Source organism: Cardiocondyla obscurior, linkage group LG14 (assembly GCF_019399895.1).
Source record: "Cardiocondyla obscurior isolate alpha-2009 linkage group LG14, Cobs3.1, whole genome shotgun sequence".
NCBI classification, from domain to species: domain Eukaryota; kingdom Metazoa; phylum Arthropoda; class Insecta; order Hymenoptera; family Formicidae; genus Cardiocondyla; species Cardiocondyla obscurior.
Genome location: NC_091877.1, coordinates 3,571,012 through 3,585,108, shown reverse-complemented (window position 1 = coordinate 3,585,108; position 14,097 = coordinate 3,571,012). Strand labels below are relative to the sequence as shown.

Here is a 14,097-nt window from a genome sequence, read left to right as displayed (position 1 = left end):
CGTTAAAACACAGGATCACATATACATACACTTCTGCACACATGTTGGTGTATAATAAAATTTAATAAGATATAACATTGTACTTAAATATAAAATGAGGAACAGATGATTACATTTGGCATGAAGCAAATATGTAATGAATGATATAAATCTCATTAAAGAATAATATGTTATATATTAAATATTGATAACCAATAAAATCGTTATCAAAATATTAACTGTTATTCGTTCGATAAATATTAAAAAACTTAAATACATATAAACGTCCCATTGTCCATGACAATCTGTATAAAAATATAGTTTCATTTTGTACCTCGTTAGCGCGCTATCAAAAGTTCAAAAATCTGTATATTTAGACCCAAGCGTGATTCCTGTTTGGAAAGTTCAGTTTTCACAGCACGGATAGTAGTTGAACACACGCCGAGAATGATTTTCAGTCCGATCTCGTTGGAGCTCTCGTATGTACAGTACTACTAGTTTTGTAAAGATATACTTGTGCTAAAATGGCAATGTCGATTGTAACTTGAACGGCCCCGCACACTTGAAACTGTACGGGAGTGTCTCTCAAAACGAAATAGCACGTTTTGAATATATCTCCTATGGTCCACATCGCTACCATAGCTATGCTGAAATAAAAATAAATTATTAATTCGATTCTTCTGCAGATTAACTACTTTTTTTTTTTAATTGCAATCTCACCTCATTCCCACAGTTGACTTATTTGACGAATTACGAAGGAATTGAGGAACTCCCAGCATAGCTTCTATTAATACAGCTAAGAATCCAAGAATTTCAATAAATATTGGTACATCCTGAAATAGATATGTTATCACACCACCCACACTAGCAAATAGAATCATAAAACTCAGGTAGGATTTAAAGTCTGTCCACTTCCAAAAGAATTTGGCATCCAAATCTGCAAAGTATACAAATTCTGCCATCTATTAATGCAGGTGTACATCTGTATTTGTGCAATATCTGCAGTAATGAGATTATATTCACCTGTAAGTACTCTCTCCTTTGCTTTGATTATCTGCGTTCGGTTTTGTACATTTATGCAAAGCTTAATCATGACAAACATTGCCAGAATCATCAGTATACTTTGGAGTAGAAGTGGAAGCTCGTACCTTTTGCCAAACCTAAAAGAAAAATTAACATTATCAGCAAAAACCCAATTTGTGTCTTAATTAATTTTTATCGTATAATCACGGGGTGTGCATTAAGATAAATAATTACGCGTCGTCAAGGTACATACAAAAATATAAAAAATACAATGCAAAATGTGTAGAAAGAGTATGAAGAGCTAGTCAAGTGCCTGGTAGAGGTGCAGCAAACCAAACGAACCAAAATAGTATTCGGAGCGTATTGGCGATTAGAAGAGTCAGGCAAACGTAGAGAGAGAATCCTTCAGCGTCCTCCTTCCTCTTGATTTCTTTGTATTGCGGCACGTAGGGCACAACCGCGCCGAAGATCATCGCGCCGGATGCGATCCAACCAGCCAGGTTCTTCAGGTTTAGCTCGTACGGGTCGTCCATTGTCACGGGTCTCCGCCTCTGGCATGTCGCACCGGCGATCTATTGTATCGAGGACTGGCGTTAATTACACGTGCGAACAATTAACAACGTCGTACGTACGTACATGTAAAGGTGATTCACGATTTCAGGTTATAAGCCGGTCCCCCTCGTCGCCATCATGGACGTAAGAATGACCAAATGCTTTTGGCGCTTTCGTCGCTGCAAATACATCGAGAAAGGTTAGAAAGATCGATGTATTTGCGGCGACGGTAAATTACTGAGAAAATTTTTAACACATTTTATTCCGAGATGACTAAATAAAAAACTGTAATCCACACAGAACACCACTAACAAAAAAAAACTAATTATTACTTGCTTCACGTTAAGCGAAAGTTAACGTCAGCTGTAAAAGAAAAACTTTGAAGTTTAAAGAAAAAATAAGAGAAAAGAATAATAAGATTATATAATACAATGTAATATATTAAAATATTAATAATGTAATATAATAAAAAAAACAATTTTTAATGTATTTACAATGCAGCAAAACTTTTCCGTTTCACTTAAACAGACTGCGGACTGTCGGTTGTACATACTTTTATTATTTTCTTTAAATACAAGCGGTGTAGTTAAAAAGTTTTGATGCATTCCACATCATCTCCCTCAAAGTAATATATATAAATACAAATATATATAAAAATATATAATTATATATTAACTTGCACTAAGCGACGAACGAAATCTTTTTCTCTAAGCGCCGAAATCTCTGACTGTCAGTCTAGTTGCGAAGCCTCGTGCGTGCGTGTCGTTAATCGCTTCGCAATTACGCGTATTTTCGACCGCGGATAGAACGTTTACGCTTACAAAAAAATGTCGACGTCGTTCATTCCGCCCCACCGACGAGAATTGACCGAAGGATCAGATTGGTAAGTCGCATGATTTTTTTCTCGTAGTTTGTAATCGGTTGTCTTAAACATATAACACATCGTCGATTATACTCAATTACGATTACTTAATTATAATAACGCGCACGAATTGGGACTTTTTAAAAAATAGCGCACGCGAAGCGTGCACATAGTTTGCTCTAAGGTATTTAAAAAATTATATTAGAATATTGTTGTAAATTACAGATGGAGTATATCGTAACAATAATTCTCTTAAATTCACAAACATACAACATGTAATTAGATTTAAACATGAAGTTAAATGTTCTTTCTTTTGGCGTGCATATATATTTTACTACTCGCATTTATATATATTAAATGTAGGATTATAATGCAAAAGCGATACAACTATTTATTTTTAACCGCCTTTTTGTTTTGTCATTAAAAGGAAATTATTTTCTGTACATACTAGCTTCAAACTTTCGTTTCATTTATACTTAATACTTAACGATTTAATTCTTGACCATATGAAATATAAATAACTTATTTACAATTGTCGGTAGGCAAAGCAGACTAGGATAAAAGATACTAATAAAATGGCTATAGAATTTGAAAAGTTGGTGGTTGCTCCACTCGCCTTCCAGCAAACGTCTAGCTTGCAATTAGACGCCAACTGGCCGAACTTGCTCTTTAGGAACTCCCAATCACAAAGGCCTACTTGGCACCCATTATATCGTACTGGTTTTTCTCCCAAATAGAACATTACTTTGTTGCGGCTATTACTGTTGTTGCACCTGTAATTAAAAAAAAAAAAATTAAAGAAAATTAGAATTTATAAATAATCATATTTACGTAGCATGATTAATTTTCCGTGACAAAAACGAAGAATACGTTTAAGAATACGTATGTATAATCACTTGTAAAATACTGTGATGAGATTCGCGGCAAAGGACGATATCATTGACGTGCGCCATTGACGTTTAGCCATGTCTTTATAATTATAAGCAGTCAGCCGTGTTTGGTCTTCATTTATGCCTATCGTGGTCAAAAGATTTTGCAGGCTGACGATGTCACTGAAGTAGAAGATACCTGTAGGCTCGACAGACATCTCGTCACGCGCTACATTCCTAATTAAAATATACATTTTCTCTTTTTATCAAAGACTGAGATATAGTATAGGTTTAATAGAGGATTTACAGTAGTTTATGGAATTGAAATAAGACGTGTGTGACTATATTATAATATATGATATACCAAAAGTGTCGCATCATGTCGTGTAATAGAGGACATCCTAAACGAGTATTAATATCTCGTCCGTAACCCGCTTTATAATAGTAATCGAGATCCTCCCTGTATTCCATAACACGGAGTTCATCTTTGCTGAAGACGGCACACCAAGGTGAAAGTTCGGTGACAGACCAGGCTTTCTGGTATCGACACGCGTCGTACATAGTGTCAATGATATCTAAAAATATTTAATATTACTGCAAATTGTTTTACACGCATTCAACAGATAAAAATTTATAAATAAAAGTAGTTAATAAAAAGTAAATTATACATTTTTTAGTTAAATTTGGTTTGCTCTTTTTTTTTCCAAAAATTTAATTCTTTATTTTAGATATCACTTATCGGAAATGTATGGGTTAATGATGGATATAATTGACGGGTTTAAAACGATTCTCTACGTACCAGCGGAAATATTATATAAGAAACCGAGTCGTCTACTGACATTTTTCACAAGATTTTGAAATTCTGGTCCAGCATCAAATCTGCTGAGTTCTATATTCTCAAATGACGCGTCATTGTTAGCCTCATTTTGCCACAAGCCACATGTTTTGTACGCCTACAAGATTAGTCAAGTAAAGTAAACCAAAATAAATTTACATCGATTCAATTTACAAAAAAATGTTTAATTATATTTTTAGAATAAAGAATATATTTTTAAATAATTTTCTTGAGATTAGTTTTTCTTAAATGACGACGTATTTGTAAATCTTGAACTTGTTGGATTACAATTAAAACGTACTTACACTAAGTAAGGTGTCGTTGAGAGAACTCTCTTCTGGAAGTACAGCGGATCTGCTTCCAAACAATCCTTCCATAAAGGATGTCATACTATCGCGAGCTTCAGTAGCACGGAACTAAAAATCACGAATAAACATTTATTCTGAAACTTGACGCGGGTTATAGACCGTCTAGAATGACAGTGAAACAATATTGAAACATTTACTCACACCGACGTAATAAATAATTATAAAATTCTGTACCTTGTAATTGGCGGACGTAATATTATGAATATTGGGCAGCAGCAATTCCGGAAAATTACTCTGCAATCTTCTCGCTAGTAACTTCATGTCCTCCACTCCTTGAGGCGTTAAAACTTCCGCCCGTTGAGGTGACAAATACTCATCTGGTTTCCACCTTCGCAAATTCTCCAGATCTCGATTGCACATGTGGCCCTCTGAGGGATAAAATACACGTTTTAAAAATTACGTAAAGAAAATTCATATTGCTGTGATATAAACCGATATCTGATAGCAATGGTTTGATGTTAAATAATACTAATGCAAGTATATGAAACACCTTGTAATATTAAACACGAGGCTAAAAGCATAAAATAGTACACGATGCTACGAAGAAGAAAAAGAGAAAGTTAATTTTACGTAAGTTGTAGGAAGTCGTGAGGAATCTTATAGAAAGAAAAAAAAAATTAAGAGGTAATGTTGGTTGGCTCTTACCTCTACGCTCTTCATGATTCTGAAGTATCTGATCTTTGAGACTAGTTAAAGAGACGATCTTTTCGATCTCGTGCGTGGTCGGGCAGCGGGTACCATGTGCCGCAAGCATCCAGATTTGTACCGGTCGGCAATCTGTAAAACAACATATTATTATAATAAAATGTCGTAGTCAAAAAAAAAAAAAAAAAAAAAATTCATCAGTTCATGTATCAATGTACAATATAACGATATCAATGCGCTTGCCTGCTTAAAACTACAGATCAAAGTGTAGCGATAGGTATTCTTTATCGCCGGTCATTCTTATGCGCTAGTGTCGAAAGAATAGAAACGTTATATCGCGTAGCTCAGAGATCGATCCGAGACCTCGGCGGGTACTTACTCGGCACCGTTTGAAATCGGGTCTTGCCACCATGAACGAAGTGGTACGCGGTCTTCGTGCCCATGTACAGATACGGGTCATCCTCGTCCACGAAGCAAAAATCGACATCGCGTGCGAGTACATGGACGCTCGGGAGGGCCAGAAGCGACGTGACCAACAACAGCAATAATGCGGACATTATGCAGTGAAAGTCACCGCTCCTGCAAAAAGAATAACAATAAGGATGATAGCTCTATCAGATACAGCGAATGAATGGACGTTTGATGTGGTAATCAGGAAAGAATTCAGAAGATCGCTGCACCCCACCCGAAACCGGAAGTGCAGGATTTCTTTTTAAAGTTTCGATTATTATACTATTAAATATAAAAGGTTGCGAAACACACGTTGCGAAACATCAACCGGTAAGACGGTACGAGAATTTACTTTTGTGACGAGAGTAACATTAAAGACTATGATACACGAGAGCTATTATTTACTAGAAAAATCAATAATTAAATAATCCGCATAAATAGATTGTGTAAATAAAAAAAAAAAAAGAAAAAATTATGAGTAACGCGTATTAATAATATTTAAGAAAACAGATTTTCGACGCAACATTTCTCCACTCGGTTTTTCGTCAAGTCTAGCTTAGATAGTATTACAGACGATTGAAAGATTTGTTTTTGTTTTCGCGGTAATAATCAACGAGTTTTAAATAGACGGTAGTATCGCAAGACGGTTCGCAAAGTCTTTAGGTAACGCTAAAAGCTTTACATCGGTTTTCTCAACAGTTTCACGCGTAAAATATCTTTCGCAGCGATCAATTTCCCGCTGGCCCTAGAGGACTTGGTCGTAGGGTCGCGGGGCTTTTTGCGGAAAAGCGATATTTCCTTTTCGCGAACGCTAGCGTCGTAAACCTACATTTCACTGCCACGCGCGTCTGCTGACGACATCGCGGAATGTAACTTATTACCAGCTCGAGGAGAGCTAGCGTAACGTGCAGCTACGGTTACATAACCGGAAACGCTCGCGCCTCTATTCCCGCCGCTTGTTCGCGCCTCAGACTACGAGCGAGAATATTAACGCCATAAATTAGCGAAAATATGATAACGCCTGTCCGATGTCGTTTCGCGGCACTCGGTTCCTTCCTTCATCTGTTTCATCTTTTTCAATCTCGACTACCTTGAGTCGTTAAATGCCGCGAGAAGCGATATCTAAGCTTGATGCTTTCGAGATTCTCTTCGCAGGTAATCTCTTCCGTAGGAAGAACATGATTAAAGACCGGGATTTAAAAGACTCGAGCAGGGGAGATCTCTGATTCAACTTCCGTGAGAGGGTGAGATGTGAACGTGGAAGATGAACACGCGAAGGCCAAGGCCGTCGTGAGAGAGATGATGCGCGTATTGCACAATGATGCACACGTGAGAGAAACCGGTTTTAGATCTTGGAAACGGAAAAATGAAAGCCCCAAGCAAAGATACTCTTCGGGACGTCATGTAGGTATGTAGCCTCAGGAGCTTTTGCGAACGACGAACGCTTACTCCGGTCCAGAAATAGACTGAACGTAATAGTTGACGATAATGTAATTGGCAGCGGTTGCGATTAGCGAGACTTCTTCTTTCGTTTCGTTTCTTACGCGGCTGGCATATCGCATACTTGGCCTACTTATGTTTAATTTCTTCGTTCGTTCGTTCGTTCGCGAGTGCCGACGCGCGTCTTTCTAATGCTGCGACTGCAATCTCGTTTCAATGAGAAATTCATTACGCGCACTGCCTGGAACAGCGACACTCGTGAACGAGAAAAATATTTGCATCACGCATCACGATCAAGTTATTTTATCGGTGGCAGTGCCATTACAAAACTATTTAGCAAATTTATTATCGCAGAGAAAAATTGTGAGAGACATTCCGAAGAGTTTTTTACTTGGTATTTCAGACAATCCAATGACTCGAGCCTTGACTTCGAATGTCGAAGAACAGGAAGAAATTATCGCGGATCAAGCCGGTACTCGATTAAGAGAGATCGCATTAAGTAATCTTGGTGATCTCTGGATCAGTGGAATTTAATGATTAATTCAATGTACTTGAATCTTAATTCTCTTGAGCTTCGTAAGTATATGTTAGAATCTATTTGAATATTAACAAAGACATTGCGATGCAAAAGGCGTGCGATATCGAGCAAAAAAGATGTGAATATTTGTATTTATATACAATATACCGAAGAAAATGTAACTATATAGGGGACAACGGATAATAATGGTAGGAATGTACGCAACGCAGATACAAATGACGCACGCGAAACAGGATGAGTCTACACCGCGATGACAGGAAAGAATTGTTGTCAGCTACGCGGTCCGATTATCGTCGCGTTTTATGAACAAACAACGAATTGCGAACCATCAGTTCCTAGGCCGGCGCGGCGTGACAATAAGAATCATTGCGATATAAGCGGCAGAGCATCACGTCTGCTAAAGTTGCAGAATGTAAGAAGAAAGACACATGTGGTAGCTTAAAATTTACGCGTGTTACCAGAGATCCTTGGTAAATTTTTGCCAATCGACACTATATCTATCTTGCTGTGCCATTTTTCTTTTTTTTTTTTTTTTCTAGTCACTAATAAATTGTTTCAAATGCATCTTTCTTCTTGGAGTGCATTACTCTGGATCTCCGAGCTTTTTCTCGATTAAGCGAAATACTTTTTCCCTCGCGGGACATCACGTGCGGTAATAAAATGCTGGAACGACAGACGGCGCGCGTTCGCGACAATTGTTCACGAAAGTAGGACGACGACGCTGCATGGTCACGCTCGACGGTTCTTGGAGCAGGAGAGCAGTAATTATTCGCATTTTGCGCGCGTGTTTATACGTTTCCAGCAAAGACTGCTCGATATCAATACAGCGGCGATCGGCGATCCTTGAATTGTTGCACGACGTCGAAAGCAAACTCGCGGCGCACTTTCGCCCATCAAGTTGCGAGGATTCGCAAAGATATCAATCACAAGCGCGCGCACACGAAAGAGCTAGAAAGAAATTAAAAAAAGATGAAACAGATGTACGATTTACCAAGTAATATTTAATCCAAAGTGTGAATTAAATCATCATCTCTCGCACGCGTTGATGCGTGATATGGTAATTTTATACGTTAACTCTAAGGTCGCGAATCGTGCGTTTCCGGATTAATTTAGCGCGTCTTCTTGTCCACAAGGCTAAGAGATATTAGAGGTTTCTGAACGAGTTCTACGAATTTGAGATTCTTTACGGATACTTAACTTGAAATAAAATAATTTTAATGAAAGAAACTTTGGAGAGCTGGAAATATTTCATAACTTTCAGACCCAACTGTTCAAACATCTTTCTCTTTCGAATATTTTCTAATTAATGACCCCTTATCGCATGTGACTCGTCGAGGCTTAAAATTTTCCTTCAAACCTATACTATGTAACGCTTTGAACGAATCAAATTAATCAAGTCAATTTTTAATTTACAAATTAAGAATTGTTATTTGACGTTTTGAATATTTAACGTATAAAGTCAATGCGATTAACCCTGCACCTTTTATTAATACCTATTAAAACATAATGAATATATTATTATTATAAAAGAAATCAAGCTATCGAATTACAAGTTTGAATTTATTCGCATACGTACGACAGCTAGAAGTGCTTGTGACCGCAGAGAGAAGTATATAATCCAAGAGAAGTATCCGGAACGCTGAAGAGATAGAGATATCAATACTCGAAAACTTGAAAACTCAAACGGAAGAAACGAATCGAATAGATAAGAGTATGCTTCCAATGTGTAAATGAAAGATAATGTAAAAGTACGCACCTTCGCGATCGCGAGATTACGACGTTCAGCCTGCCGTTCGCCGCGGTGGTTCGTCTGGCACTGCCGCCGCGAGGTCGTCGAGCCTCGTTGCCTCCTAGGTAACCAACAGCACCTACACCGGAGTCTAGGGTCTTGTATTCAAACGTGCTTCACGCGATCCATTCGATCCGTCAATCATTGTGACCCAATTAAGGACCTGGCGTCTGTCTGTGCCCATTTCCACCAGCTTCGATCGACTTTAATCCTCAATTTAGACTTGCGTCAAGGAAAAAGAGATTCCTTGAGATTTTGCAAAATGAACAAACGTTGGTTATACAACGTCGAAAGAGCTCTGAAAATTGCGTGAAAGAAATTATGTAGCGTGCAAGAGGGTACGGCATATATTATATGTAATAGAAAGAAAGAAAGAAAGAGAGCTCACTTACGCTAAAAAGACTGACTAACAATAAATATATAATAAATTAATTAATTAAGTGGGAGAAAAATTATGTTTCTAATTCTTTTAACTTCCAGTTCCGAACTCTTCAGGTTCTGAAACAGGTTAGGTGGCCCAGGACGTTACTCGTAGTAGATACCGAACACGCTGCACTGTGCATGAAACGTACGGCCCTCGAAAGAAAAGGCCGAGTATTTATCTCTCTCGTTATCCCATAGGAACCCAAGAGTCGTTTCCACGGATTGACTAACCTTCTCGATTATCGTGACCACGACAATGATCTTGTGTCTGCAATGGAACAAAATTTATTTGCAACATTCAAAAATATCTTTTACTCTTTTCCCTGCAGTCTTTTATTTTTACCATCAAAGTCACGTACCTGTCGAAGTTGAGCTTTTTTACGCGCCGTCGTATTTCTGCCGCGATATCGTTGCATAATTTTATTACCTCCGCATTGTCATACGTGATCTCATCAAAACGATTATTCATTACCGATTTCACAATCTTGTCCACCAGATCGATCTTGAATGGATTCTGTGGTTCCATGCGATAAGAATTCTGATATTTCGGCATCTGTGACAAACCGCGGTATATCTTCAACAATATATACCATGCGTTACATGTATATCTAACCTTCTTTAATGTTATGCTGTATAAAAAAATTTTTTTTCTGTCAACGAACTTTACTGTTATTACACGATTCGTGTCATTTAAAAACATTATCAAATTATTAAATGGACAAATGTTGTCAAATTACGGGATCGACGTATGTCAATGTGATCTCTCGGTGATATAACGTAAGTTAATACATTTTTTTCTTTTTTTTTTTTTTTTGTTAGATTTTCGACATTTTCAGTTTCTTACCTCATTGTCGTCGCCAGGTTTTTCACTCGTTTCTAGTTGGGATGGCATAATATCGACTTTTAATGATGAATCGATTAAAGTAGATCTTTTTAATGGGGCCTACAGCAATTATCTTCCACCCTTCTGTAGCAACTAATTGGTTATTACTGATCCTCGCGAGATGCGTAACTAAGATAAACAACGATCTTGAAGTTACTTAGCAACGTCGCAAGAGAATCGATTGACGCCATTGACGAAAACAGTGATTGGTGCGTAAATTTAAATAAATATACACTAAAGGAAACAATTAAAAAAGGGAAATTTCGAAAAAAAATTGCCGTAGAAATTTCTAAAAAATATATATATGGGACACAATATAATTTATAAAATTATTCAAGTGTATTATATAAAAGGGCAAATTAAATTTATTAAAAAATTTTAATAATATATTCACAAGATGTATTTAATGATTATCTTTATTTCATTGTACATATTGTATTTAATATTTGTAATATATATTTTTACCAGCAATTTTCTTAATTGTAAATCTCGGAAAATGCCAGAAATCTTAATATTATCGTTTAACAATTCTCTCTGTCTGTTAATATCTCAAATACGGTTCAAAGGACAACGGTAGGTACTTGTAAATGAAATGATTGATGAGCATATGCCGACGGCAATATGTTGACAAAGCTGGAGGAATTAATATAAGATTGTTTTAACAAAAAAATAATTTGTAAATGTAAAAAAATTCTTAAAGACTTAAACATAAAAATATATTCTTGAAATACACAGGTTTTTCTTTCTTCTGATTTTGAATCGAGCTATTCTTTGATCTGCTTTAACAATAGTGTGGTGAAAATATGTTGTCTAAAATATATTGATATTACATTTATCGATGTCAATTCCATTTACAAATCCTAAATGACACTAAGTATGACTCGGTCATTATCTTTCAAATTTCAACGTGCAAGATCGCAAAAGAGAGATTTTGACAGCTGAACAATTGTCGTATAAACAATTATTATATAAACTAAGATATCACATTAAAAATAATATATATATATATATATATATATATTCGTCATTTGTAATTAAAATCTGTAATTTTTAAACAATCACCTTTTTCCGTCTCTATTACATAAATACTTATAATTACAAGTATTTATTAATTAAAGCATCGTTATTCGAAATAAAAGAAAATATTGAAATAAATTATTTGTTAAAATATTTAAGTAAGTAAATATTTTTTTTTACGATAAATAAATTAGATGGAAATGTTCACAGATAGACGCGATTAACGATTGAGAACAATTACATAAACTCTTATATGTTTATAAAAAAAATTGAATCTTTCAACACCCACCTTAGTCCTAAAAGATTCGCATGTAATAGTTTTACGTTTTTGTAGAAACGTAATGGTGCGTAGGTGTGTAGGTGTATGTGAGGTAGGCGTCTGAAATTTTTCGCACCATTGCCTCTTTGCCATTGAAGCTCTTGGTGGCAAGAGCGGTACCAGTCCTCGAAAATAACGAGCAAAACGCGAACCGCGTAAGCGAAGCTATAACGGAGCATCTCTAGGATAGCATCTCCACCTCTGCTTGAATGTTCTGGCGTGCCTGTTCCTCTAGTCTGTCGCGAAACTCTACGGTAGCGAAGATGTTCGGAATCTGCAGAAAGTTCTGCAACACCTAAGACGTAGAAATTTCCGTGAGAGAACCAGATATATGTAGACAAATATAAATTTTTTTTTTTTTTAATGAAATTGTAATGATTTAACGGTAAAACATAGCAATATACGAATATGTCGAGTTTATATCTTGCCTTCATGCGGTTTATTGCATTTTGAAATTGAACAGAATAGCGCTCACCTTCAATCGTAGCGCCGTATACATAGGATCGCTGAGAAAAGAGTATTCCTGGCGGATTCGTTCTCTGTACTCGGCGTAACTATCTGGAGGGGAACCGAGTACTGCCATATCTAGGTCTAAAAAGTAATGAGCGTCTTCGCTACCGAACGCACCACCCACCTTGTGCGCCTCGGTACTATGAGTCGCTGCTACTTTGAGCAGAGCACAAGTCTCTTCTCTGAGCTCTGCGTCCTAAAAAAAAAAAAAAAAAAAAAAAAAAAAAATGTAGGTAAGTAATATTTTTATAAATATAATTAATAAAAGTATCTTTTTTTATTCAACATTTCAAACTTAACTAAACTTGACTAAATAATTAATAAAATTTTCAGAATTATTTACTCACTGATGGGATTTCCGTTTCGTCGGCAAATGTATTAAAATGTTCGAGATTTTTATCCTCGCTGAAGACCAATGTCTTGGGATCATATTCGAAGCTGTAACAAGATACTTGATGTTGAGTGTCAGCTGTGGTGAATAAGAGTAACGTAACAATTTAATTCAATGATAAAGGATACGGATTCTTTTCGTTGTCCAACTCACTTTTGAAAGAATATGGCAAGCAGGACGGCTCGGGAATTTTTCAGATTGCTTTTGATTTCATAGTAATGGTTCAGCTTATCCCTGAGCGAGTCTAGATTGTGGTACTTGCGTTTCTCCTCCGAATAAACTTCCTGGAGACGTACAAACCAGAAATCACAGACTGCAGGGTCCAAACCCTCAGTGGCTTCCTTCCAACTGTCTTCCAAAGATGCCATTGTTGCTGAAATTATTCATTCCATTTAAACCCCAAATATTTTACAAACAATACTAATTTAATATTAAAAAGTAAAAGCAAAAGAATTTTTTTTTTTTTTAATTAATTACTAAATTATCAAAAATTAAAACTCGCAAATGCAAAACCATATAATTTACAATTATTCTCTCATGGTAAATTTAATTAAATAATTAAAGAATCATGCAAATAATTTTAAGAATCTCATACATGGGAAATGTTCGAAAACGCTCTCGTCGTATACTTATAATAACACACAGGTGCATGGAGATTAATAATTAATAAATCAAGTGATGCAAAACGAATTTGTTTAACGTGCACAGCCAATTACACATGTATATGTAAAAGAACGCGGTGAGTCTGAGAATGGAAAAGGAGAATGGAAAAGCGGTCGAGAGACTCGTGCGATGGCATCGTGGAGAGATTGGGTAGTTCCCAAGTCGTGAACGCGAGAGATAAGAGCACGGGCGATTCGTGACACTCACTTAATTTTGAAGGATGAAAGGTCGCGGTTAATTATCAAAACATGATCGAACCGCGTCGGACGAGCCCCCAGCTCTTTCCAGGCGAACGTTACGTCGCGTCGCGTTCGCCGACGACAAAACAGTTCGCCTCCACTTATTGATCGGTGGCAACTTGTTCGAGATTTTCTACAATACATGACATTGGGTGGTCGGCTGTCGGACGTACGGTGCTCGGACACGCGCGCGCACGCACACACACACACACACACACACACACCGTAGACTCTCGTTGCCGCGCGAATTTTGCACAACGCCATCAAGAGGATCTTAATTCATCATCCTCTCGAGCAAATTA

The 14,097-nt window shown here is 36.8% G+C and overlaps 4 protein-coding genes across 8 annotated transcripts; all 4 read right to left on the bottom strand.

The window, feature by feature from the left end:
• Positions 1-44: 44 nt before the first annotated feature.
• LOC139108086 (solute carrier family 66 member 2) lies at positions 45-1,735 on the bottom strand. Its single transcript, XM_070666098.1, is given in 5 exon segments — positions 45-626; positions 700-928; positions 931-1,139; positions 1,345-1,574; positions 1,639-1,735. Coding segments are annotated over 4 exon segments (822 nt in total). The 5' UTR covers positions 1,536-1,574; positions 1,639-1,735; the 3' UTR covers positions 45-433.
• An 861-nt stretch (positions 1,736-2,596) lies between these two features.
• LOC139108075 (multiple inositol polyphosphate phosphatase 1-like) lies at positions 2,597-9,880 on the bottom strand. Of its 4 annotated transcripts, none has more exons than XM_070666081.1 (11): positions 9,743-9,880; positions 9,318-9,648; positions 9,138-9,200; positions 5,513-5,712; positions 5,134-5,265; positions 4,663-4,856; positions 4,426-4,536; positions 4,085-4,238; positions 3,650-3,860; positions 3,313-3,522; positions 2,597-3,189 (listed from the first exon to the last, which is right to left on the bottom strand). In XM_070666081.1, the coding sequence occupies exons 4-11, from the start codon at positions 5,688-5,690 to the stop codon at positions 2,943-2,945; spliced, it is 1,437 nt and encodes a 478-aa protein (XP_070522182.1). In that variant the 5' UTR covers positions 5,691-5,712; positions 9,138-9,200; positions 9,318-9,648; positions 9,743-9,880; the 3' UTR covers positions 2,597-2,942. The 4 variants fall into 4 exon arrangements, with proteins under 4 accessions (XP_070522182.1, XP_070522183.1, XP_070522185.1 ...); XM_070666082.1 differs by adding an exon at positions 8,356-8,509 and having other exon boundaries at positions 9,318-9,879; XM_070666084.1 differs by lacking the exon at positions 9,138-9,200 and adding an exon at positions 8,356-8,509 and having other exon boundaries at positions 9,318-9,879.
• On the bottom strand, positions 9,876-10,665 carry LOC139108184 (dynein light chain Tctex-type 5). Its single transcript, XM_070666276.1, has 3 exons — positions 10,618-10,665; positions 10,133-10,326; positions 9,876-10,041 (listed from the first exon to the last, which is right to left on the bottom strand). Exons 1-3 carry the CDS (start codon positions 10,663-10,665, stop codon positions 9,876-9,878), a joined length of 408 nt encoding a protein of 135 aa, XP_070522377.1.
• Positions 10,666-11,056: 391 nt separating this feature from the next.
• LOC139108088 (uncharacterized) lies at positions 11,057-14,033 on the bottom strand. 2 transcript variants are annotated; one of them, XM_070666100.1, is made up of 5 exons: positions 13,764-14,033; positions 13,047-13,266; positions 12,850-12,940; positions 12,468-12,698; positions 11,057-12,287 (listed from the first exon to the last, which is right to left on the bottom strand). In XM_070666100.1, the coding sequence occupies exons 2-5, from the start codon at positions 13,259-13,261 to the stop codon at positions 12,174-12,176; spliced, it is 651 nt and encodes a 216-aa protein (XP_070522201.1). In that variant the 5' UTR covers positions 13,262-13,266; positions 13,764-14,033; the 3' UTR covers positions 11,057-12,173. The 2 variants fall into 2 exon arrangements, with proteins under 2 accessions (XP_070522201.1, XP_070522202.1); XM_070666101.1 differs by lacking the exon at positions 13,764-14,033 and adding an exon at positions 13,489-13,757.
• Positions 14,034-14,097: the final 64 nt, after the last annotated feature.